Source organism: Ictalurus furcatus, chromosome 5, assembly GCF_023375685.1.
Source record: "Ictalurus furcatus strain D&B chromosome 5, Billie_1.0, whole genome shotgun sequence".
In the NCBI taxonomy this organism is placed as follows: Eukaryota; Metazoa; Chordata; class Actinopteri; order Siluriformes; family Ictaluridae; genus Ictalurus; species Ictalurus furcatus.
In genome coordinates this window covers 8,048,077-8,075,440 of record NC_071259.1, presented here as the reverse complement: position 1 = coordinate 8,075,440, position 27,364 = coordinate 8,048,077, and the positions used below count along the sequence as shown (strand labels likewise).

Here is a 27,364-nt window from a genome sequence, read left to right as displayed (position 1 = left end):
AAATGACTAAACTAATTAACTTTATTTACTAAAGAAACACATAGTATGGAAAGTCCTTTTGTATTATTATGTATTCCTATTATTATGTATTATTGTGTATTCCTATTATTATTGTAGAATGTTCTTTTGTATTATTATTATTATTATTATTATTGAATGTCATTTTGTATTTTGTATTATTAAAATATTACATTTATTTTCTTTACTTAGTGAGGTTTTTGTGTGAAAAAAAAGGTCTGTCACAGCAAGCTGATATATAAAAAAATGGTATTTAGTTATAGTATAGAACTGAGATGTTAATTGTTTTTAATATGATTTATTTACTGTTGAACACAATTATATATATATATATATATATATATATATATATATATATATATATATATATATATATATAAAGACATTCTATTGTAGGAAAAAGATATTACGTACAATAATGAGGAAGAAAGTGGGATTTAAACATTTCTAGTGTGTACTTTTAACAAAAGACAGACGACCCACACCGTCACGAACTGATTATTTGAGTATACAGCGCCGCCTCGTGGATTGACAGCTTTAGCATAGTATATAGCATTTATATTCATACTTTAGCATATATATATATGTGTGTGTGTGTGTGTGTGTGTGTGTGTATATATATATATATATATATATATATATATATATATATATATATATATATATATATATATGTGTGTGTGTGTGTGTGTGTGTGTGTGTGTGTGTGTGTGTTTCAGATTCAGGCATTATTAATTATCTAATAACAAACTGTGGAATGTTGTAATAGTACAAGTCTTTTCAATGTAAAGACTAATGTCCGAGACCTTTTGTCCCTTTCGTTCCGCCATATCTGATGTTGATCACATGACCCCCATGTGACAAGCCTGGGCCGCTACCCTTTCCTCAGCACGATAATATTTTTTTTAGCTACCCGTTTAATGAAAATCCCACCTCCTGCACAGGGATTCGCGTACCCTGGCGTGCCGATAACTGTTAACCAATCCAAAACAAAAACCGGGGCAGTATTAACCAATCACACACAGGAGGCGTGGTTTGCCATAATACAGGTAGGGGAAAAATAACTCTCAGTCTGACCCAGTTGGAGTTACCTTATTACGAGCTGTCAGATATTTACGGCCAAAAGTAGCCATTGAAGGACCTCGAGATTTATTTACTTTGGTAAGATATCCATTGTCACCGAGGACGCTCGTTTGTGTGAGGTGGGTTTTTACTTATTTATTTATTATTTGCCTTGTTTACAGTTAGCAGCTGGCTCAGTATAGCGCTAGCTTTATTGTCGTGTTTAATTGTAACGGTATCAAAATACAATGCCAGTTCCAGTCTTACCAATTTATTCACTTTATATGAATATAATATAATATAATAATATACTTCAAGCTAAATTTAGAGTTAACAAGATAGCATAAATGCCGTTTTCTCGAATTATAATGTAACTGTGTTGATCTTCTCTAAGATAGCCGACATTTAGCTAGCTGGCTAGTCATCATGGACAGGTCTTTATAGGAGCTCAAACAGGAAAGAGTGTGAAAATGAATGTTATGTTACCTTCAGGTTGTTGAAAACCGGTAGAAGAGAATGAAAACACAACGTCTTGAAAGATTTCTTTTCAAATCTGGGGCGGGGGGATCCTGAAAATGTCGACTGGACTAGCAGGGTTAAGCCTTTATGTGTTTAAAATAAATAAATGAAAACCATCAATAAAAGGTTTCATTTCTGGCCTCCACATTAGTTTATTTGCTGTTCAATTTTTTAAAACATATTATTTAGATTTTGTGTGAAATCTGGAGCAACAGTGTCAGTGATGTTTGTAAGAAAAATGAACAGGATGGTATGAAGAAGCGAGGCTGGGGCTGATTTCTTTCACTCCCAGACTGTAGACTCATGCAGACTGTCAGTAGATGTGCTTCCAACCAAGTAGCGGATTTAACTTATGCAAAAAATTGGAATAGTGCATAAAACGTTTGCAAATAAAGCAAGAGAAACCTTGGAAACTGGCACATCTCCCACTGATATTTTTACTTTTCTGAACTAGTCATCCAATCACATGACTTGTTGAGGCAAAGGCGCGGGACTTGTTGAGGCAAAGGCGCGGGACTTGTTGAGGCAAAGGCTTGTTTGTTGTGCATCGAGGTATTTATTCAGTAAATGTGTTTCCTTCGTAGTTTATGGGGAAAAAGTCCTGCCTCAATTGAGCGCATAAGGTTTTTATGCACAGTTTGGAGATTTTATTCGTGCCTGGAGTTTCCATCCAGCATTTTTTTTTATGCGGTAATGTGACAAAACTTGCATAAAAATATGTGGATGGAAGCGTAGCTAGTGACTGTTGTGTCAGGTGATTATACAGATTGAAACGCCCTCAAGATTCCAGTACTCTTCGGTGCAGAACCAAAAGTCCAGGGGGTGGAGTCGGACTGGATCAAGCTCCTTCTGTATGGGCGGAGTTGAGTCAGCTTTGCATGTTTCCGTCTGGAGAAACGTGATTGTTGTTCCATGTTGTACACTGGATGTCTCCTGTATTAGGGTTGAGTTGATGGGAGGAGTTGGAGCAGGTCCAGCTCTGGAGCAATGATTATAATTCTAGATCTGACCTCCATTTGGGCTGATGCTTTTCAGCTAACACATCCATAACACATCATCAGCGGTGATGTATTTCACATGTGAAATACAGTCGCAGGTGTAATGAACGTGAACAAGGTGGATTATTTACTCATTACATTACTTCTGTTCCGAAAACACGCCTCGGAGAGTAAATACTAAAGTCGTGTCCCAAATGAAGTACTCTGCAGTTACACTATGCACAGCGTACCATCTAGTCTATGAATTTTAGAAAGGTAATATCGTCTCAAATGGAACACAAGCGGTTTTTACTAACCGGAAGTATAAGCCACTTCCTAGTCAACGGCACATGACGTCATATGCACGTAACGCGATGCCGCTAGCTTTAGCCTAATACCCAGAGTCACCAGAATTACCTTCTTCAGTTTACTGTTTGTCAGTGTTACCTTTTATTCCAACATGACCTCAGTCACCATCAGATGGAGGAGAAGTGACTGAGGAAGTCCTTAAAGGCAGAGGGGCATTTTATATTAAACACCACGGAAATTAAACAGTGCTGCGTGAGCACAAAGTTGTTTATATCCAAAATGCTCCACTGTGTGTAAGGGGCAGGGGAAACTGGTGCAAGTTGCGTAAAAGGTTTAATTTAATTTGTTTCTGGTGATTATATGCTGTATTTGCACACTTGCAGTGTAACTTCTGTCGTTTATTAAATCCTTCATTGAATCCTCAATGAAGGATCGCTTCATTGAGGTGGCAAGGTGGCACCTTGCCACCTCAGCATGGCAAGGTGCCATGTTGAACTTCCAGTGATCAGTATGAGGGAGTGTGAGAGTGATGACACCAAATTTAACACACTTGCTCCCCATTCACACCTGAGACCTTGTAACACTAACAAGTCACATGACATCGGGGAGGGAAAATGGCTAATTGGGCCCAATTTGGACATTTTCACTTAGGGGTGTACTCACTTTTGTTGCCAGCGGTTTAGACATTAATGGCTGTGTGTTGAGTTATTTTGAGGGGACAGCAAATTTACACTGTTACACAAGCTGTACACTCACTACTTTACATAATAAAGTTTTTTACGTAGCACTTTTACATAGCAAAGTGTCATTTCTTCAGTGTTGTCACATGAAAAGATATGATCAAATATTTACAAAAATGTGAGGGGTATATATACAATACACAGTATAAATACACAGTATATATACTGTGTGTGTGTATATATACTTATACTTATATATACGTGTATATATTATACTTAAATAATGAAAAAAATAAATTATCCCTATGCCTCTACATGTACTTTTCTTACTTACTTATGTTATGGATAGCTACTTGCATTAGTTCTTTTTATGCTTTTGCATGAAATTTCTGCGTTTTCCGCATCTCTTTTTACTGTACTGATGTCTCTCTTGTAAGCTAGAGGAGCATGTCATGTGACTCATTTTGGTGAATCGCATCGCCATAAATGTACTTTACACTTCTGTCTCCTGGTTTACATCCGCATGTAGTTTCACACTATTAGCCCTAGAAAGGAAATGAGTGTATTTAGACCAGCTGTCGTGACACTCGAGGAAATAAGCCCAATGATACCAAACGTTATTTCTTTTTGTTCCACATCGGATTCCTTTAAACCAAATTGTTTCCAAATGGTTTAACCTTTCTTGTCGACCAAAGGCACTCTTTCTGTCATCTTGGCTCGAGCTGAACTAAAAATGCCGCAGCCTAGCGGGGAGCGAGGTTGGCCTTTTAGGGAGGAGCGAAAGCGCTCCACTGTAAAGAAAAATGGTGTGCAGTTTTTAAAAAAGACAAAACGAGAACGTTGCGAAACGGAATGTGGCACAATAATCGTTTTATCTCAATTATTTTGTGTTCATAATCGTCGGAGGCCATAATTAAAGATTCGATTAATCGCACAGCCCTAGAACCAGTTCTGCAGAATAGAAAACCACAACCTGTAGAACATTACAACTTAAAACTTAAGACATTGTAAGTAATAAGGTTAGTGATCACATGATGTACAAAAGGAAAGCATTGCTGGTCTTGATGGAATCTGTATTTGTCTCCTCCACATTTAGATTTCCTGTGCAAATGTTTGTCACCCCCTGATCTTGGTCATACAACAATGGAGAGGCTCCGGGTTGTTCAGGTGTGGCACGATCTACCAATGCCGTCTTCTCCACTATAACCCACCCGGCACATCTGTTTTGACCTCCACCGACCTCATGGCTTCCAGTTACGCTGCTCAGTTGGACGGCTCGGCCGAGGTGAAGGAGGGCTTCCTTTGCCCGCTGTGTCTGAAAGACCTGCAGTCCTTCTACCAGCTGCAGGATCACTACGAAGAAGCGCACTCCGGAGACAACCGCCATGTCAGCGGCCAACTCAAGAGTGAGTGCTGACTAAATGGCAGTTATTTTAAGCATACAGTTGCAATCAATATTGTTCAACCCCTATTGCAGATTAGGTTTATTGTCAAAATTTACAGACTTTCAGCTGTTTGCAATGAACAAATCAAACAAAAGCAATTCAAATAGTTCAAGACAACGAATTCAAGTGGTTTCCCCAAATTCAACTGAAAATGCAACTTATAATGACCTCTCCAGTGTCAAAATTATTATCTATACCACTTAGTCAGATTTGATCAGTGATTTTAAATTACAGCTCCATGATCAGTTTTGGTTTTGTAAGTCTTTGCTGTGTGAATACGAAAATGGCTTGCTCAGTAGTAAGATTTAGCTGTAAAGACTTGTCATCCTTTTGGGGGTTGACGTTTATGGCTACCTTTCTGAGATGAAGCCAGTGCCACTTCGGAAGGCAATATAAGGGTTTCTCATCCAGGCCAAATAGCAATCCCATTCTGTTTAGCATGTGAGTCCCATAAAAATACAAACAATACCTGGTATCATTTAGAAATGCGTTTATGAAGGTACCCATCTCAGGGCCCACAGTCATGCATCGTATTTGTGTATATGGGTGAAGTATTCTGTTGAAATTGGAATTAAATGCTACTTTTCCATAAACATACCCCATGAACACTTAAGCTCAGTGTAAGTAGAAGCAGTTTGAATCATGTTGTATTTAAAGCTAGTAAATGCTGAAGGAGCTTTGAAGATGCTTCATGTTCTGATATTGTTACTTAGGCCTGGTGCAGAAAGCAAAGAAAGCTAAAGACAAACTACTGAAACGGGATGGTGACGAGAGAACCGAGAGCAGTTATGAGTCCTTTTACTATGGAGGTGTGGATCCATACATGTGGGAGCCTCAAGAACTCGGTGAGTCGGCTTATCGTCATCCCATATGGACGTGTGTTTTGAGTGGGACGAAAAACACGGGCACTGTGTACACACTTCAACAGAAAATCTGACTAGTGCAACAACTAATATTACTTAACTTTTGTCCTGAGAATTGTAATGAGTTTGTTGATTGTTTGTTTCCCCAGGAGCCACTCGGAGTCACCTGGAAATTTTTAAGAAACACAGAGCTGCTAGGATTGACCATTATGTCATTGAGGTCAACAAGCGCATCATCAGGTTGGAGAAGGTGAGTGTTCGGTCTTAGTGTTGTGTATGCACTACATTTTAGCTCTGTTAATGTATAAACATTAGGAAACCCATATAAAATAGTTTTTTGTAATATTAAACTGCTAATGATATTCAGCTCTTCAGATTAAGCATTCACTTAAGCATATATAAATGGTCATTTCTTATTTATTTATTTATTTATTTGTATCTTTTTCTAGCTTATTTCCTTTGATAGAACCAATATGGATGGTGGGAAGATAAGAGGTGGGTGAGGGACAAGAACTGAACCTCTACAATGTTACCGCCACCATGAGCTATATACACTGATATAAACAGAGCATGTTTTGGTTATTTGTGCAGCACTAGAGAAGTCAGTTGTGCCATGGGTGAGCGATCAGGACGTACCATTCTGCCCTGATTGTGGGGACAGGTTCAGCATCAGGAACCGGCGTCATCACTGTCGTCTCTGCGGTTCCATCATGTGCAGAAAGTGCATGGAATTTGTGCCTCTCCCTCTGGCGTGTAAGTTACTACATGCACAGACCTTTTCTGTCATTGTAATTCAGGTTTTATTGTAATTATTATATTTGGCTTTCTTGTTACTTTAAATTATAATCCACTTGTGTGTTTGCTTTCAGATAAGTTAACAAGTGGCACACGAGAGGCCCTGTGTGTGCCTGGCAGTCCCAGGCAGGGTGCATCCCCTGGTGGAGGAGGCCCCACTGTGCAGCAGACCTCGCGGCGCGGCTCCATCACCAGCCTCTCCTCAGTGAGCTCTGTGCTGGAGGAGAAAGACGAAGACCGAATTCGTTGCTGCCACCACTGCATGGACGCTCTGCTCCGTTACCAGCACAAACTGGAAGAGAAAGACCACGTGCCAGACATTGTCAAACTCTACGAGGTAAGCATACAGGTTTATTTATTTATTTATTTATTTATTTTTGGATATAGGGATGGAACCAGAGCCAGAGCTTACTCTTTATAGTTTTTTGTACTTGGAGAAATAAGATCAAGTGTGTTCTGGATCCGTAAACCTGTTTGAATCAAAGGTGTACTCGGTAAGATTCAGTTCAACGTTTGAATGTAGGGCTACACAATTAATCGAATATTGATCTCGATCTCAAATCAAGCGCTTCCTAAACTTACAGCCAGTCACCATAGAGTGGCGCAGGGATGATGATGTTTTGTAATGCTAAAACCTGGAAACAAGCATTTTAGCGCTCGCGCTGTGAGCTTCACTTCAGGTTTCAGAGCGTGCTGTGTGCTCCAGAGCTTTGTGTGAGGGGAAATCGTGACACTAACAAGTTGCTAAATGGGACTACGGACGTTGTCGGGGATATTAAACGTCATCACGCCGAACAGGAAAAAACTTTGCAGATAAACTGGTTCAGGTATGCTGTGCACAATTCCCAAAAAAACGTTGCTGAAGATTCATCCACAAAGTAAATCCGTATTATGGAAAATGTTTTAAATCATGTTTGGAAAAGTTATTGGAAGCTTGGTGATGGTGATGTTGAAGTCGAGCGACCGTGGTGTAGTTCGTGTATAGCATACGGTTAGCTGTTTATTTCTGGCGATTGTATTTAGGCTTCAAACTTCATAAAAGTTGTGTTCATATGTGAAAATTATCTTGATGGACAAAACATTTTAGTATTGTAAACTTTTGTTGATCACAGAGATTATTTTTTGCGATAATCCACTCTATGTGAAAATCCTATTGGGTTTTTGTCGAGGGAACCAGTGTGATGCCAACTTCTGGGTTCCGGTACAAAATGACGTCATCCCTGCACCTCTCTGTTGGGTGATTTGGCTGCGTCTCTCCTCCTGTAAACACTGTTATTGCCTTTTCTGCATACGCCTGAATTGTTTTCATTTGGTTCCATATTGTTATATTTGATTTCATATTTTTATTTGGTTGATGGCATTTTTATTTTTACTTATCCTATATTTTGGGTACAATTTTATTTATATGTTGCTTCTACGAGATGATGCACTTTAAGGATCAGTCTAATTTGATGCAAAGATTTGTACATTAGCAGGAATGTAGCACAACATGGAGGTGAAAGCAGCAGTCTGTTTATTTAAATGTGAACATGCAATAAACATGTCCCTAAAATCAGTGAATAATCGTGATTATCATTTTGGCCATAATCGTGCAGCCCTATTTGAATAATTTTTTTTTTAAGCACACTTACTCCTTGAGACCACCCCCCATTCCCCACCCATGTTCCTGAAGCCCCGCCACCAGGATCTACAGTAGCCTGTTGAGTGGATTGTCTATAAAACGCACATCCAAACTAAACCAACCCTTCCAGACCAGAAATCAGTTTTCCAGTCAGGTTTTGTGGAATCTTTTCACTACTAATAGTATGGTTTCTTATTTCTCCTCAACAAACAATAGCAGGTGAACAGTATCTTGTCTCTGCTGCATTGTCAAAAGTTGAAATGTTTACTTTCTTTTAAAAATACTATATCTGTGTGTGTGTGTGTGTGTGTGTATATATATATATATATATATATATATATATAAAATATATATATAATATATATGTGTGCGTGTATATGTATAAAAAATGTAAAAAAAAAAAAAAAGGCAGACGTGACACTGAACATATGAATATTTTTCAGCATATTACATTCATCATTCTCTTTATTTGGAAAGCGCTTTTAGTGTTTACATTTCATCAGAAATATTACGGTGTTCACTCTGTGTGTCTGTATAGAGGTTAAGGATGTGCATGGAGAAAGTGGACGAGAGGGCGCCGGAGTACATCCGCATGGCCGAGTCACTCAAGTAAGCCCTCAGATGTTTGGTGTAACAGGAGTACTGTGCATTTTAAACTTACTGGGGTCAATTTTCAGTCAATAAGTTCTCCTGCCATAAGGAAACGCACCTGGTACCAAATGTAGAATGTGGAGGCGGATCATTGATTGATTCTTTGGGGCTGTTTTTGTGTCCAGAGGTTCAAGGGCTTTTGTGTCAACTTTTTACGGTAAAAGAGTTGGCCTTGGTTTGCACTAGTTTTTTGGGGGGGTTTTTTGTTCATTTTTGGTCAATTTGGTGTATCTCATTGAAATTGTCACCATAAATAGCAAGTCTTTCTTTTGCAGTGCTGGCGAGACCGCCTATGACCTAGAAACTGCTGCTGGTCTCCGGAGGGAGGTGCAGAAATACTATGAGCACATTGATGCTCTAAGGTAGGCTACAGTTTTTATATACACAGACTTAATTTTTATGTAGGTCAATATAATCTGTGAAGTTCTGTATATTTGTTTCTATACACAGTACCGTGCAGAAGTCTTAGGCACATGCAAAGAAATGCTGTAGAGCAATGATGCCTTCAAAAATAATTAAATTAAATGTTTCTCCTTTAAAAAAAAAATACTATAAAGAGCAGTAAACAGTAATAAATGAAACAAAGGCAGTATTTGGTGTGACAACCCTTTGCTTTAAAAAAAAAAAAGTAGCCTCAGGTAGAATTAGTACAGTTTTATAAGGAGCTGTAAGTTTTTTTTTGAGCATTTTGCAGAACCAGACACGGTTCTTCTAGAGACTTTGACTGTCGCACTTGCTTCTTAATTTTGTAGCAAAACCCAGCAGCCTTCATTGTGTTGTTTTTTTCTGAAAGGTGTCTCTTACCACTTAATATGCGGCTTTCTTTACTGACATACAAACATTTTTCTCTAACATTTAACTATGTTTGGAAATCTAAAATGTTTTTGTACTGACTCAATAATGTAGAAGTCTTAAAAAATGTGTGTGTGTATATATTATGTGTGTGTGTGTGTGTGTGTGTGTATATATATATATATATATATATATATATATATATATATATATATATATATATATATATACATACATACATACATACATACATACATACACTTGGCAAAAATTTTACACTTGGCTTTTATTTCCAGAAAATTTCTTAACATGTGTAAATATTTGTATTAACATAAAAACAATCAATAACTGAGACATAAACTGAACAAGTTTCACAGACATTTGATGAACAGAAATGGAATAATGAGTCCCTGAACAAAGGGGGAGTTGATATCAAAAGTAACAGTCAGTATCTGCTGCTTTAAGTACTACGGTGCATCTCATCCTCATGGAATGCACCAGATTTGTCAGTTCTTGCTGTGAGATCTTACTCCACTCTTCCATCAAGGCATTTGCAAGTTCTCCATTATGTCTGGGGACACACACAGTTACATGTCATTTTCCACTGCAAGGACAATCAGCTGTCCTTCCTGTCTCCCTGTAGCACTGTCTTAGGTGTCTTACATTACAGACATTGCAATTTATTGCTCTGGCCACATCTGCAGGCCTATGGCATGTTCACGTGAGCAGGAATCCTAGGCAGCTTTCTTCTGGTGTTTTTCAGAGTCAGTAGAAAGGTCTCTTTAGTGTCCTAAGTTATTGTAACTGTGACCTTAATCGCCTACCGGCTGTAAACTGTTAGTGTCTTAAGGACTGTTCCACAGGTGCACGTGCAATAATTGTTTATGGTTCATTGAACAAGCATGAAAAACAGTGTTTAAACCCTTTCCAATAAAGATCTGTAAAGCTTATTTGGATTTTACAAAATTATCTTTAAAATACAGTCTCCTGAAAAAGGGACGTTTCTTTTTTTGCTGAGTGTATATATAGAATATATATATATGTGTGTGTCTCTGTCTGTCTGTCTGTCTGTCTGTCTTAGTAAGAAGATTTTGACACTTGGACTAAAAGATGAGGTCCCACCATATCCAAAAGCTGTCCAGCTGCAGAAGATGGTGCGCTACTCTGCAACGCTTTTTGTGCAGGTGACACTGAGACACACCCAGTCTGCATAATTCATCCTTAATCTAGCTCATTTGTTCCAAGGAGATACACTATATTGCCAAAAGTATGTGGCCACCTGACCAATCACACCCATACAGTCGTGTGGAAAAAATAAAGTACACCCCATGGAAATTGTTGGCTTCTTTGACATATTTGGACAAGCAAACATTTGATCATCTTTGAAACAGTGCCTATTAGTGACATTGATATACTTGGACGAAACCACAAGGAAAATTAGCTTTTTCAATCAGTTATTCAACAGAAATCTCAATAAATGTGACATTCCTCTGTTGAAAAAGTAAGTACACTCTTGGCCTCAGAAGCTAGTATTGCCGAAAAAATGTCTTATAGCAGAAAAAATGTCTTGTAGGCGTTGAGCATAATTGTCCACCAGGATTTCTGGAATATTTGACCACTCTTCCATGCAATATTTTTTCAGTTGCAAGATGTTTGAGGGTTGCATGTACTGCCCATTTTAAATCCCCCCACAACATTGCAATGGGATTCAAATCCAGGCTTTGACTAGGTTATTCCATAACCCTCCATTTCTTCTGATTGAACCATTCCTTGGTGGATTTGCTAGTGTGCTTAGGATCGTTATCCTGATGAAAGGTTCACTTTCAGTTCAACTTCAACATTATCTTCAAGCACTCTTTGATATGATGCAGAATTCGTAGTTGAATCAATGAATGCAGGCTGTCCAGTCCCTGAGGCAGCGAAGCAACCCCAAACCATAACATTCCACCACCATACTTCATGGTTGGTATGAGGTGCTTCTCCTGAAAAGCTGTCTTTGGTCTGTGCCAACCATGTCTGCTGTTACAGTGGCCAAACAACTCTATCTTTTATTCATCTGTCCAGAGCACATTATTCCAAAAGGCCTGGTCTTTACCAATATACTCATTGGCAAACTATAGTCTTGCAAAGGCTTTTTCCTGACACGCCTCCCATGCAGGTCAAACAGTTTCAAGACTTACTAGCAGCTCCTGTGATGAAATTTTGGAGTTCTTGGAGACGTCTTTTTGCAGTAGATGATCTGCTCATGGGCTGAATTTGCTGGGACGGTCAGTCCTGAAATCTGCACCATTTATAGATGATTTTCCTTACAGTGGAATGATGTATTTCAAATAATTTGGAGGTCTTTTTAAATCCCTTTCCAGACTCCTAGGCATCCACAACATTTTTTTTTCCTTTGTCTTTTTTTCTTTTTCTGAAGGCCTTACAGAGCTCTTTAGCTCTTGGCATGATGACACCACACACCTCAGTAACAAAGGGAACACCAGACACTAGATATAAGAGGAATCTAAGTAAGTCAGGTTCCACCTGCACTCCCTAAGCAGGTCATGATCACTGGCACCCAACTCTGAACGCCTGATTCTAATTTTTTTATAAATTTCAAGGTATGATGATTAATGTAGGGGTATACTTACTTTTACCACATGACTGATCTGTTTTTGTTCATTTTACATTGTGAAAATCACTCCAAAATATCAATTTTATGTGTCATTTGATAGTGTATCAACTTTCTTAATAAGCACTGTTTCGAAGTGGATCAAATGTTTGCTTGTCTAAATATGTCAAAAAATGCCAACAATTTCCATGGGGTGTATTTTTTTTTTTTTTCTTCCATACGACTGTATGTGCTTGTTTTACATCCCATTATAGATTCGTTCCTCTTCCCTGTTCTAATAACCTCTAATAACCATTTTAGCAGAAGGTATTCCACTACATTGTGGAACATCACTGTGGCGATTTCTGCACATTCAGCCACACAAGTGCATTAGTGAGATGAGGCACTGATGTCAGATGAGGAGGCCTGGCATGTAGTCGGTGTTCCAGTTCATCCCAAAGGTGTTCAGTGGGGTTGTGCTCAGGGCTCTGTGCAGGTCACTCATGTTCTTACACTCCAGACAAACCATGTCTTCATGGAGGTCGCTTTGTGCACAGGGGCATTGTTGTTCTGAAACATGGTTCAATGAAGGAAAGTCTGAATGCTATAGCATACAAAGTCATTCTTTACCATTGTGTGCGTCTATCTTAGTTGCAACAGTTTGGGGAAGATCCACATGTAGGTGTAATGGTCAGGTGCCCACATACTTTTGGCCATATAGTATATTTACATGTGTGTTCCTTGCCATGTTTCATGTTTGTACAGGAGAAGTTATTGGGCCTGATGTCCCTTCCTACAAAAGAGAAATATGAGGAGCTGAAAGAGAAAAGAAAAGAGGAACAGGAAAAGAAGCTCCAGCAGGAGAGACAGGTGACGAGCTGCATGATAAGACCAGATTTTAAAATAGACATGCACTTCATATCAGCACGGACACTCCCATACTTGATTCTTTTTTATGGATCTGTTTCAGTTATGCATGTGATTAAAAACCTCATTAACCAACATGATAGAAGTATTCAAGTTTCCCCCCCGCCCCCTATGAGGTCCACTTTCAGGTTATCTGAGAACTTGGGTACGCTGCGTAAAGGACGATTGGCTCATCTGCTGTTTTTGTTATGAAAAAAGGACAGATGTTTTAGCGTATTTTTGTGTTCCAGTACTGTTAGATTTCCACGTTACAGGGATCTCAGATTATGCCTTATGCCCGTCAGATCGTCCGTCATGCCTTCCAGCCTGTTTTACCGTTAACTTCTATTAACTTTTAGAAAGCGTGGTTTACCGTGGAGCGTTCAGGCCTGGGGGGTCTAAAATTAACACACACTGACTTCTTGCATGCTCATAAAGACATCCCACTTTATTCATGCAAACCAAAAGTATTTATACACTGATAACAGCAGTGCGTGGACGGTTTCTACTGGTCCAGGTGTCAGACAGATTTAAACAAAACACACAGCATATAGTCATAATACAAAATAAGTCCTGTGTCATGTTGACACGGAAATACATAAGATAATCAAGGATAGCAGTTGATCAGCTTATTTAAAGAGGTAATTAAATGAATACAAGGTAATTAAATGATTACATTCATCATAGGTATTTGATAGCAGTTCATAATATAAGAGGGTACATGATATAAGAGAATTTCCTTTCAAGTACAATGCACAAAATGCATAAAAAGGTCTTTAAATACCTCTCGTATAGACTTCTAGTTATGTTCTATATTAAACATTGTTCTGAAACATGCATAATAACAGTATTGTAATGTTTATTTATTCTAATGTTTACTATGCAGGTATGATTAAGTATCTTCACATTCTAATATGTCACAGTGTAAGCTTTTCACAATGACTCATACAGTAATTTGATGTTAAGGTAAAAAAAAAAAAAAATTTTTTTTTACAAATTGTCACTTACTGCAAGATTTGCTTGTTTAGTAGTTGTTTTTTTTTCACTGAAGTGACGAGCCTAGTATAGCTAATAAGAAAAGTTGTCTGTAAATACTATATGCCTTGATCTGAATTCAGTTGGTCAGTAATGTCACATGCATTATTGCTATTAATATTTAGGACCCTACAATTTACTGTAATACATAGAAGTAGTTAAGGGGCAGCTATCTTGTACAACTGAAATCAGTTGGTCTTTTTTTTCCCCTTTAGTCAATTTTGAATCACATAAATGTACCAAAAGCATTAAAGATGATAATTTGTAAATATGACCCGTGCCATTCTGCAGATGTATTTATTTACATATTAGGTTATGTAGCATAATAGTGTCATTTGGAATGAACATTTTTGAAGGCATTTGTTTATTGAAAAATTTTGGGGAAATATAATAAACAAAAAGTACTTTAACTTCTTGTTAGCTACATTACCCTCGCGGCTCCAGTGCGAAACTGAACATACAAATGTTACACACCGTAGTAGATTAAGGTATTATTGTTCTGAGTCCTGTGAAGTTATAGTTCACATTCAAGTGTCTCGTGTGTCTATTTAAAAAAAACCTCCTTGTTCTCCTTCCTTGTTCTCCAGTGTTTGTTGTATGACTGCCTGTTGCTGTTTCAGGTGGCCCTGGAATCACAGAAGCGTCGAATGGAAATAGAGAAGAACCGTGCAACCCACAGTGCCAACGGAGACGCCCCTCGGCCCGCACCAGGCCCTCGCATGACGAAAGGCGGTGGCTGGTTGCCTTCTTCGACTTCTCACTCGGCCAACGAACTGGACGACCCTCTGCTGCAGCAGATAAACAACATCGAATCGTTCCTCCAGCAGGCACAAGCAGCAAATCGCACCGATGAGGCAGCCATGTTAGAGGAGAACCTGCGACAGCTTCAGGAGGAGTTTGACGCTCAGCAGATGAGCCGAGCCATTAAGCTTTCCCAACGTCAAGCCCAGGAGGAGGACCTACAAAGAAGCCAGATCCTTCATCTCCAGCAGAGAGAGCTGGAGAGCGAAATATCCAGAATGGACTCTTCAGATTTGGGGGATTCAAAGAATGTTGAAGAACACTGGGAAAAAGAAGGCGAGAGTGAGTGGGATTTGGAAACAAGTCCACAACACAAGACTTTGTCGATAAACTCATTTCCACGTTTGCCGGGCAGTTCGCCACCTTTACAGCGAGATGAATGCACTACAATTTCCCCTGACGGAGAGGCTTCACTAAATCCGTTTGATGAAGAAGATGCCACTCCGGTTGAGGAAGACTCCACAAACCCTTTTATTGAAGAGATCCAGAGAGAGCAGCAGCAGAAACCTGTTGGAAAACCCAAAGAATACAACCCTTTCGAGGAAGGTGAGGATGAAGTGCAGGAAGAAGATGCGGGGAAAAAACGTTCTTCCAGAAATCCCTTTGAGGACGATATTGAGGACCGTGTAAAAGGTAACAGAGCAGGCGAGACGCCATCCGCCTCAACCAATCCCTTTGAAGATGATGATGACAGTCCAGCACTGGACGACATGATCGAGGAAGAGCTGTTGCTTCAGCAGATCGATAACATCCGCGCATACATATTTGATGCCAAGCTCAGCGGACGCACAGATGAAGTCGAGCTGCTGTCCCAAAACCTGAGGGAGCTACAGTGCACTTTACAGGAGCAGAAAAGAAAAGTGCACTGACCACTGTGTCGATTTGTTTCCCTCTTACAAGTACTGTTTTTTTTCTTCTGTTGGGATCAGGACACTGGAAGTAAAGATGCATTTTAAGTGTTGTATGTTTCGCCATTTGTTTCAGTCGCTAGTACTGGCTGATGGCATGCACCTATCACTGACATACCTAAAGCTGAAGAAAGCTGAAAAAAAACAAAGACTTAGACGCTAACATTTATACATAGAATTTCTAAATGTTAGTCATACATGAACACACCATTTTGTCATTATCTTGGTTATATTAGGTCATAAAGATGTTTATTTTAGCTCTAAGGTTTATCGGGCCTCATTTATCACTCTTTAAGTGAAGTGTGTAAATGTTTTCGTAGACCAAACCGAACTAAAAATGCCTTCCAAGATTGACAATTTTTGATAACACTATTTTTTTTTTTTTCCATATTTACGTGCACATGTTGATAAATGCGTTCACAGCGGAGACGATTTACACTTCGTGACACCCCAAGACTAAATGTAAAGCTCACAGGGTGCTGAAAAACAACAAAATGACGACTAAACAGCAAGTGCACCTTCTAAGAGCAGAGCACGCTAAATCTACCAGTAATGCAGCTCAGCCACTGCAGCGCACACACTAAGGCCTGTTATATACTGTACTCCACGCAAACCAGCACATGCAACAACAAAATGGGGCTCCACAAGGAGTGTTCCTGGGCTACGCGTGTAGAAATTGTGTATGGTCAAAATGTGTACCACGACGCATTGTTCCACACGATGGCAATAGCGTCGCTGTATATGAACAGAAGAACGCGTTTCCGTAAATAGTAGCCATTTCAAATCTCTGTTCTGCTGTTACCTTTACTCTGATGCCCTTTTACAGATCAGGGCTCCAGAACGTGCGTGCTCTTGCGGTCTCGTTTGCCTACTCGAGCCGAGTACGTCACAGGCGTAACTCTTCTTAATTAAATAGCTAGTCTTATTTGTCTTCATTTATGGATTCGTTTTAGATTGATGTCTTTTCAAGTCATTAACGTGAAATGACAGTTAGACAAAATCGTCATTAAATTAGTGTGTAATTGAAAATTTATAACAACGTAATTCTTATAGAAAATTTCAGCAACCAATCACAATTATGCAATTAAAAGCCTCACATGAATGAGTCTCCTTATATATAAACCTACACAAACATAGGAGCTTTTCTAGGACATAAACCTGCCTTGTTTTTTTGTGTTTTTTTTTAAATTCATGAATTTTTCACCCATTTCTTGTGTAAATGCTCCTGCAAAGACTTCGTAGGCAGTTTGATAAATGAGGCCCATTGTTTGGTAATGTTTGGGAAACTTAGGCTTATATGTAACACGCGTGAGCCAAACCAACAAATCTATGTTCTAACATAAACAGACATAAAGAACACACAAAGGTCACCACAAGGAAAGTGAAGGCTGACCTCAGGTTTTCCTCATGATGTATATTATACAGGTGATTTATATTTAAAGGATACTCAATGACTTAACAATATTGTCATCATAACACTATTATCAGCACATCAGAAACGGTGCTTTCTCCAAGCGGTGCACAACATGACCAAATACGATCGTGATTATATTCCTCCGTGTAAATTTGCTGATTCATCTTGATCGCAAAAACGCTCACATAGAACACGTGATGGGTCGGGATTGACCGATTTGCTCGAGGGCTCATTTGTATGGCAGCGCATTGCTGTTACACGAGAAGAAAAATCTCATCAGCAGCTCATAATGATAAGAAAGCATCTTGTTTTTACGGAAAACCATCTCGTTATTATGAGAAAAATATCTCGATATTACGGGAAAGCATCTTATTACAAGAACCCATCATGTCAGCTGTGCAATTTGTCAGAACCTATCCATAGGGAAATATGTAGGCTATATTGTAAAAAGGATGTTTATATTGAGTTCATAAAATATTTCTCTCATAGTAATGTTTATTGTAATAAGATATTTATATCAATAATGAGATGTAGAGCTGGGCGATATATCGCTATAACATCGAGATAAGTGATACACTTTTCTGAGATATCGTTGGTATGGTGATGTGTATTTTTTTTAACGTTTTTAATAATTGCAAATTAAATGGTACCATTGATTTTGAGGTCATTTTTTAATAACTTTATCCTCTTTGTCTATGTAGGCATTAAAGATGAGTATCAGCAAACTCCAGTTTAACCTGATTTTTTTTTTTATTATTATTTACTACTCTTTTGTGGGACAGTTTGTTAGCTAAATTATATATCGTGATATACATCGTGCATCATAAAAATGTCCTCAAGTATCTCATGATATTTTTTGTCATATCGCCCAGTCCTAATGAGATGCTTACTTGTAATACCGAGATGTTTTCTCTTAACTAGATTATTTCTAATAGTAAATAATGTGTTTTAAGTAATAATCATAATTATTGCTCTCCTCATAATAAGGAGACGCTGACGGTGATTGGTTCTTGCGTGGCAGCAAAAAATCTGATATCTTTGTTGGAAAGGTGTGCATGCCATGATTAACAAATGATATAATGATACACTGGGTAGCCATTGAGTTCTGACAAGGAAATCTGTACCAGGTGGGTATTCAATTTTCAAGATCTATGTGCCTGCTTTGTTTCCTTGACGAATGAAAAATGTCAATCGAATGCAAAGAGCCCCTTCGTGTCTGGTATAACTGCTTACAGATACTGTGTACAACAGTCATGGGAACATGCTCCACTGGTTTAACACTTGTATGAATAATCTCAAGTCGTTTGCTGAAATTAACAGATTTTAGTTAAAAAAAAAAAATTAAGGCATTTTCCCAGCTTGTCAGACCCTTTCCATCGTTTCTGATCGATTTCCCACATGAACTGTTAATGCAACTTACTGTTGTTGAATCTGTTTGAATAGCTTTTTGACGTCGTATGCTGCACCTTCTGCAATCTCTTCTTAATTCAATGCCGATGTTGGATGTCTGCTTAAATATTTTTTCTCCATTTTAGTTACAAAATGAACAAGTTGTCTAACACTAAACCAGTTGTGCACTGACAGTGCCATCCTATACATTTTAGGAGAGAATCACAATACATATACAAAGTTGCTTTAACTTTGCAGTTCCAAGATTTATTTATCATGAATAGGCAGTATTTCAATTTAACTGATTACGGAGTATCACTAAAAACACGTCTGCATAGGGCTAAATGCGGAATGAGGTTGTTGTTTTTTTGGTGATATTTCTCTAATAAGTATGTATAAATGATGTGTTTGTGGCTAATGTCAGTGGAAAGTCTGGTCGCATTTGATGCCTGTTCACATTCAGAATGCAAACTCAGCACTAATAAAACTGATCGAGTAAGAATATTGCGGTCAAATGAATCTTTACTGTGGTGTCATTCATTTATCATCATGTCTTAGTGAAGACCAAGTAGTAATCAAACAGTCCATTTTATATTTTACAAAAAAAAAAAAAACCCACACCATGGCTGCTTATTATTTCCACAGTATGAGGAAAGCATTTTCACACACTGACTGCAGTCCATTTGGGCAGAAGAACTGATTAAAGGATGAAATGTTACAATCCTGTCCTGTCCTTTTTCCTGTGACCAGGTTTAGTCCTCAGAGCTCGCAGCCATTTTGGTCCTGTATTTGCCAGTCATCTCTTTTGGCAAAGGCACGCGACCTGGGTGAGGAACCTGACCTTCCACTTCGCTTATACACTCGCGCAGGAAGTATTTTTTGGGCCCGAAGTTCGCAGGGTTTGAGGACTCCATCTTGGCTAACGCCTCCGCTTGCAGAACTTTACTGTGAGGGGAAAAAAACACAGGGAGCGGCGTGTTAGAGTCTTGCGCATGCACACAATGTATTTGTATCTCGGGCCTAAATGAATAGACAGCAAAACCTAGGAGTTATGTTATCAGTGTATATTTGCAGATGGTCACATTGTGCAAGCCCCAAAAAATAAGTGCAAGCAACATGCAGAAATATGTGCTGAAAATAAATCCAAGATTTCGTATCCTTAGGTCTTGCTGTGAGCTAGAAGCATTTTTAGTGGTGTTAATAATTTTGTCATGTTTTAGTAACAAATCTGAAAAAATGATGATTCAGTGTTCGATGCAGTCGGGACGAAGAAACGGTGCGTTTATACAAAGATTTCCGTTACTATCCGTATATGGACAGCTTAGAAGTCCTTCTCTGATTACAACTACAAATCTAGACAGCGAGTGCATTTCAGTATGGCATGACCAACACACTGATGAAAGTGAAATGCAACGCTACAGGGAATTCCATTCACTTCGGACACGAGCCGTCGCCATTTCATTCTTAAAAAGCAAAGTGCTGATTGTTTTGTTTTTTTGTTTTTTTTACCGAAGAGCTCAGGCAATGCAGTGAAGGTTTTGCTTTTCAGTTTAGCATGTTTTCCATGTCGATAATGAAAAGCAGTAACGTTTGTGTGTGGCATTTCCCATTTTTGTCCACAAACGTTACTGCTTTTGACTCGGGCATGGAACCATCTTCAAAAATTACGCTGGGACTGGTAGTGAAAACTTTAATAAGTTAAATGTAAAATGTATTCAATTTAATGTCCTCTGTGTTCGAATGCTTGACTGCAATTTCTTTTAAATACACATGTAATTCATGTAGTTCGAAGTTTTCAAACTTTAGGTTTATTTTGAGGTTTTTAAACATGTATTCATAAGACATTCCTGAATTCCAGCCATGTACAGCTTTATGTTAGGGGTTCTCTTCTCCTCAAGAGAAGAGAAGAAATTAGAAGAACCTTTATTCTAAACGTACATCAGCAGACACTGGTTGTGTGTTTGAAGCCATTTTGGAGGCACAAGGCTTTGGCAAAGGAAAAAGTACAAAACAATTTGTAGCCTAAAGAATCTACACTGGATTAAAAAGGAGGGCTAACGAAGCTCCTCGAGCGCATGGTGAAACATCTACATTATTTATTTTAACTGTCTTGATTTAGCAGAGATAGATGACTGATCAAGGACATGCTTCAACAATACAATAGTGTTTCATGAACTGAAAATAATAATAATAAGAAGGAGAAGAGGAAGAAGAAGAAATAACACTTACTCTGACTTGCCCAGGATCTTCTTGACATGCTGGGTTATTTCTTTATAGTCCTTTCCTTCTACGTCCACCAATACCTGCTCACCATCACCTACCAAAACAAAAATATCTTGTGACTTGTGACAAGTCTTTCCAATGGACCTAATACTCAATATATATTCATTCTTCATGCGCTCTGTTTATGTGTGAGTTTATTGTTGTCCTGTTACGAGTACACTGAAGCCAGTTCCTAAGAACTACGTTGGTAAGGCAGTTTCGTGGTCGTCAGCACGACCACTAGGTGAACCTTAGCACTTTAAAGCACACCTATTATGGTTTTGAAATGTGCCTAATTTTGTTTTAAAGGTCTCATACAATAGATTTACATGCATCCAAGGTCAAAAAACACTTTAATGTGCTCATAATTTAAACGGCAGCATTACATTTTCCCCCCAGTGTCAAAAATGACTTGTTCAATGATCTGTTCTGAAGGATTCAATCTAAACTCCTCCTTTCAGAGAGCATACTCTGCTCTGATTGGTCAGATGTCCCAGTCTGCTGTGATTGGTCTACCGCTGTCAGCCCGTTTCAAAAAGGAAACGCCCACTACCATAACGAGTTTCAGCTCCTGTTTGCAAACAGCCAATGAAGACCAGAGGCGGGTTTTCTGTTACAAACCTGCGTAGGTTTGTACAGGAAGTAAAGTCTGGAATTACTAACGACTCGTTTCAGAATTGGTTCCTTCTTTTGGGAGTCAATAACTCCATTTGTAATGCACTTTGATTTTTTAAACTTCGCAGACTTTTTACATTCACAAACAGCTCTATAACACACTACATGAAAGGTAATATTTGAAAAACATACTAGGTGCACTTTAAGTAATAATCTAGACTAAGAAAACAACATGTATTTACCCAGGTAGAATCGGAGAAAAGGTGATGGGGTCATATTTTTGAACATCATTATTTGAACCCAGGGATTTTTGTACTGGATTTGTGGCACAGAGAAGAACACAAATTTCCTGCAAATGACACCAACAAAAAAATTAATAAATACATTTATTCAAATAAAACCCATCGTGACTAAAGCAGACTATTTCTATGAACATGGACTGTAATGTCAGCTCAGCATCTTTTAGCTTCATTGTAAGAGAACTAGCCACCTGAGAATGTTTTTATTTAGGGATATTTACAGAAACATTTCACACCAATTAATTCGTACTCTTTACACAGTTTATACGATGAGAAGGGGTGCAGCCATGTAGTTTAAACGTTCAGGAAAGGATTTTAGCTGAGCCACATGAACCAGCAGCACTGGAGTTGGTGGAGGTTAGCTAGCAGGCTAAAAAGTGTCTGACCTTGCGCCTTCGCTCAGTTCTCCACGCGTGTTGTAATTCACAGTCATAATCTTCACCGAGTTTTTGAAGACCACTTCTCCTTTCTGCAGATATTCTAACGTCCTCCGTATGGGGAACCTTCCTTTCATCGGCATGATTAAATGCGTTTTAATTCACACGCGCGTGGAGAATACGACTCTCAGCACCACCACCTCATTACTGGTGTGTCGTTCATGAACGATTCGTTCATTTTGAGCGAATCCTTAATATGACTCGGGAACAACGAGTTGTCTCAGAGAGTGATTCGTTCATTTTTTGACCGTGCATGCGCAGAGACATCCCCATAGGTACTGTACATGAAACGGAAATGATTAGTTCACGTCTCGAGTCTTCGGGTTTGAGTCGTTCGTTCTTCCGGTGGCCGCCCCATAGGCAATGCATCATGCAGTACCGGAAACGAGATGAAGGAACGACTCGGACCCGAAGACTCCAGACGTGAACTAATCAAAGAATGACTCGGATCGGGAGGTGAGGTTAACTAACAGATAGCCCGAAGATCCAGCTAAACTATTAATTAATAATTTCTGTTTCTCATAATTCGGCCTTGGTCGCATTAGCCTATAGTATATTTTATAGTTTATCAAGTACTAGATGTGTTGGGGAGTTTAACATGTAACATTTGAATTATATTCTGCTGAAATGAACGAAATGACATGGAAAAAGATTCGTTCATTTTGCTGAACGAGATTCAAAGATCCGAGTCAGTAAAATGATCCGAACTTCCCATAGCTACGGCTCATGTTCTTCTTGTTCTGCTCTGTTTACTGTGAGGAGGAAACCAAATTTACTGCCACCTAGCGACTCGGAGGAGACTTTCATTTCACACTACAGTGAAATAATACTCAAGATTTGTATTTCTCTCTCTCTTTCACACACACACACACACACACACACACACACACACACACACACACACACACCATAAAACACAGTATACAACTTTGAAGTGAAATGAAAACCTGGCCTACTCCTCTCTAGACGGCGCATTAAATACTTCATTACAATAAAAAAAAAGATCAGAATGAATAAAAATAATCATAAAAAAGATAAGAAATATGAAATATAGGTAAAGGAACATGCAAAACGCCCTGAAGGTCAAAAAGGTGAACAAAATAAGCAGGAAATGTGCAAAAAATGGATGGATAAAACATACAGTGTGTTATGTGTAGTAATGATGCAAAGTGCAGCGTACAGCGTGTACAGTGGAGTGCAGAGTAACCGTACAGTAGAGTTTTGATAGCCTGAGGGAAGAAGCTCCTCCTGAGCAACTCAGTTTTAGCTGTCTGTTTTTAGGAAGCAGACAGTTCCCGGTGGGTGTGTGCAGGCCGGGATTAGGAATTCAGAGGCCCCTGGGTACAACGTCTTGTGGCCCAACCAGACATTGCCCTCTGTTTTCGGCACTGTAAAAAAATATATATTCTTCCCCTCACTTGGGTCCCATGTGTGCATGGGTCCCTGGACCCGTGCCCATAATGACCATTAGATAATCCAGACCACGGTGGGTGGAATCCCTAACTATTTTAGCAGCTCTTGAAATGCATCACCTGGTGTAGATGTCGTGCAGAGAGGGGAGAGCAGACCCGGAGATGCGCTCAGCAAAGCACACCACTCTCTGCAGGTCTTTGTGTTACTGGATAGAGCAGTTTCCATACCATGCTGAGATGCCCTGAGTCAGTCAACTTTCTACAGCCCCAGTATAGAAAGTTTTCAGGATCGCTCGGGAGACCCTGAATCTCCTGAGCAGTCACAGGTGGTACAACCGTTGTCTGGCTTTGATCACCTCAGGGGGGTACCCTGGATGGGGTGCCTGTGCCCCCGTCCAATGAAGAGTACATTTCATCCATACATGTTCTGTACCGTTTATCCTTCACAGGATTGCAGGAGAGCCTGGAGCCTATCGCAGGGGACTCAGGGCACAAAGCAGGGGACACACCCCAGACACAGTCGCACACACACACTCACACCCCCATTCACACACCACGGACAATTTAGAGATGCCAATCAGCCTACAGTGCATGTCTTTGAACTGGAAACCAGAGTACCTGGAGGAAGCTCCCAATGCACAGGGAGAGCATACAAACTCTACGCACACAGGGCGGAGGTGAGAATCAAACCCCCAACGCTGGAGACAAACGTGCTAAGCACTAAGCCACCGTGCCCACCAATAAAGAGTACATTTCATTTTTTAATTAATAAAAAATGTATTCACTGGCGAATTTCCTGTCGGTTCCACAAAAGTTTTGGAAATTTCCTTTGTATGTTGATGAATGCGTACATGCATACAGATGCATACATGGCACAGCTTATTTGCATTTGGTGATGCCCACAAAAATTCCATAAAAGGCAAAGCTCACAATACTAAAATGACAAGTAAACAGCATTCGCAGAAGAAAGAAGTGGAAGTTATTTTGACTCGCGTCTAAGCCAATTAAAATGCATAATATTGAACAGCATAAGCAAAATTCAAACTGTCTCAGACACCAAAGCGAACTCCCCAATGCCATTTTGGAAAAGCAGGAGGGTATGAATCATGGGAATAGAGTATCCAGGAATAGGAGTATATGGCACACTGCAGCTTGAGATGTAGCGGTCACACAGTCACCGGTCACTTATCAGTTACTTAGTGCTGGCTCGAATGAAGTGTTGCACAGCATCAAAAGATGATGTTGTGGCAAATTGAACCAACTTACATGCCGAGTCATTGTAGCCCGTCCTCTTTTTATGCAGCAGCATTATTAAAGCACACCTGTTATGGTATTTAAACATGCCCAATTTTGTTTTAAAGGTCTCATGCACTAGACTTGCATGCATCCAAAGTCAGAAAAAAATTTAATGTGCTCATAATTTAAATTGCAGCATTACATTTTTTCCCCCAGTGTCACAAATGACTCGTTAAATGATCCGTTCTAAAGGATTCATTCTAAACTCCTCCTTTCAGAGAGCATACTCTTCTCTGATTGGTCAGATGTCGCAGTCTGTTTGGTTGGTTGGCTGTCTGATTGGTCTACCGCTGTCAGCGTGTTTCAAAACGGAAACGCCCACTACCATAACGAGTTTCAGCTCCTTCTGTTTGCAAACAGCCAATGAAGACCAGAGGCGGGGCTTTTTGTTACAAACCTACGTAGGTTAATACAGTAAGTAAGTCTAGAATTACTAATCGACTTGTTTCAGCTGTTCAGAATCGCTTCCTTCTTTTGGGAGTCAATAACACCGTTTGTCATGTGCTTTGATTTTTGAAACTTTGCAGACTTTTTACATTCACAAACAGCAACATAACACTACATGAAAGGTAATATTTGAAAAACCATAATAGGTGCACTTTAATTGAATTACTGGTTTTATTTTTGTCTTCATTTATGGATTTATGTTGGCTTGTTTTCTTTTACTTTAAATTTTTCTTTAGTTATGAGCATCAGTATGAAATGACAGCATTAAAAAAAAAACATACATAAGCAATCTAAACTTGACAGCGTAAATCCATATATAAAGTGCAGTAACTCGTCACAAATGATTTGATACCTGTCAGTTACGTTACATTAGTTAGTCTTTTTAGAATTAAAAAGGACACATCCAAGACAACTTGTTTATACATGTATATTTTTAAAAAAGGCTTTTGTTGACAAGACACTGAGGTCATTAGTTTCTCTGCAATTTACATAAATGAGTTAAAGTCAAAAAAAAAAAAAAGAAAGAAAAAAAAAAGATTACTTGCTTACTTTTAGTCTCTGGCAGATAAATATGTATTTCTACGCCACAACATTTATACGCCATCTTGGTACAGCATTTAATAAAATGCATTAACTATTCCATGCATTATATACAAAAACAAAGTTTAACATTTTGTTGCCAGAGAAAATAAAACGGTTTAAAATAGACATGCATTCATTTTAATGAAATTACATGTAGTATAAATCTCATTGAACATAATATCACAACAGCGATTAAAAACAGTCTGGATGGGTTTTAAACCCAAATATTTAGGTAGGCTTTTATACAGTACATATACATATTTCCGGTATGTAGATATTCATCTCCTTATATTTTGAAGCTCACCCTAAAAATGGTAAATAGGTGTATTTCACACTTTCATATAATATTCATAAGTGCATGATTGTACTTTGAGTACGTTTCACAGAAGACAGCTGTCATGATTTCATATGGCAGAAAACACTGAGCCACAACGGCTTGTTTATAATGAATAAGTTAAAACATAATGATAATGGAATACTAACTGTGTGAAACCTGCTGGTACAACGGAGCTCACTACATTATTTACCGCAGTCACCTATCAGAATTCCTAGGAGTGATCTTAGATCGTGCTATAAACATGAGACTAAAATAAAAATATTACGGATTAACGGAAAAGAGTGGAACCGATATATATAATGAGGAATCGTTCAAATAAATACAAAAAGGTAGAAGGATGGAGGAAATATTATAATTGGAATAACTGATGAAAACGTGATATCCAGGATGAATGCATCATCCGTTTATATGCTGATTGTCTGAACAGCAGAGGTGTTGTTTTGTAAATCAATACCAAGGGCATAGCAGTCATGGATTCAGAGCTCACATATAATCAGGTATTTGTATGATCTACACACCCCTGTTAAAATAGCAGGTTTTTGTGATGTTCAAAAATAAATAAATAAATGAAACCGACCTTTATTGTGAAATTGCAGCCTATATATGAAAGTGAAAAACAATGAGAATCATTTTAGGGTGGGAAAAATAAAAAATAAAGTACATTAACCTGGTTGCATAAGTATGCACACCCCTAAACTAACACTTAGTTGAAGCGCCCTTAGATTTTATCATGGCTTTCAATTGTTTTGGGTAAAGAGTCAGACAGTTTGGCACATCTTGACTCGGCAATATTTTTGCTATGCTTCCTTGCAAAAGCATTCTAACTCTGTCAGATTGGCAGAGTTAGATCTGGACTTCCAAAACCTTGATCTTATTTTGGTGAAGCCATTCCTTTGTTC

At 38.8% G+C, this 27,364-nt stretch overlaps 2 protein-coding genes across 2 annotated transcripts; one reads left to right on the top strand and one right to left on the bottom strand.

Moving 5' to 3' along the window:
- Positions 1-766: 766 nt before the first annotated feature.
- Positions 767-19,297, top strand: LOC128607602 (rabenosyn-5). The gene is made up of 12 exons (XM_053624583.1): positions 767-1,220; positions 4,662-4,971; positions 5,724-5,855; positions 6,023-6,123; positions 6,323-6,368; positions 6,465-6,626; positions 6,743-7,005; positions 8,828-8,898; positions 9,216-9,302; positions 10,814-10,916; positions 13,091-13,195; positions 14,887-19,297. The coding sequence occupies exons 2-12, from the start codon at positions 4,809-4,811 to the stop codon at positions 15,934-15,936; spliced, it is 2,283 nt and encodes a 760-aa protein (XP_053480558.1). The 5' UTR covers positions 767-1,220; positions 4,662-4,808; the 3' UTR covers positions 15,937-19,297.
- Positions 19,283-22,945, bottom strand: mrps25 (mitochondrial ribosomal protein S25). The gene is made up of 4 exons (XM_053624584.1): positions 22,341-22,945; positions 21,898-22,004; positions 21,008-21,095; positions 19,283-19,723 (listed from the first exon to the last, which is right to left on the bottom strand). Exons 1-4 carry the CDS (start codon positions 22,472-22,474, stop codon positions 19,531-19,533), a joined length of 522 nt encoding a protein of 173 aa, XP_053480559.1. The 5' UTR covers positions 22,475-22,945; the 3' UTR covers positions 19,283-19,530.
- Between the last annotated feature and the right edge of the window lie 4,419 nt (positions 22,946-27,364).

What these genes read in the sequence shown, in the direction of transcription:
- mrps25 (XM_053624584.1), bottom strand. Translation starts at nt 22,474, where the DNA reads ATGCCGATGAAAGGAAGGTTCCCCATACGGAGGACGTTAGAATATCTG. An exon ending in GAACTGAGCGAAGGCGCAAG is followed by an intron (nt 22,005 to 22,340) that starts GTCAGACACTTT and finishes TGTCATTTGCAG; the next exon opens with GAAATTTGTGTTCTTCTCTG. An exon ending in TTTTCTCCGATTCTACCTGG is followed by an intron (nt 21,096 to 21,897) that starts GTAAATACATGT and finishes TTGTTTTGGTAG; the next exon opens with GTGATGGTGAGCAGGTATTG.
- LOC128607602 (XM_053624583.1), top strand. Translation starts at nt 4,809, where the DNA reads ATGGCTTCCAGTTACGCTGCTCAGTTGGACGGCTCGGCCGAGGTGAAG. An exon ending in GTGGGAGCCTCAAGAACTCG is followed by an intron (nt 5,856 to 6,022) that starts GTGAGTCGGCTT and finishes TTGTTTCCCCAG; the next exon opens with GAGCCACTCGGAGTCACCTG. An exon ending in CTGCAACGCTTTTTGTGCAG is followed by an intron (nt 10,917 to 13,090) that starts GTGACACTGAGA and finishes ATGTTTGTACAG; the next exon opens with GAGAAGTTATTGGGCCTGAT.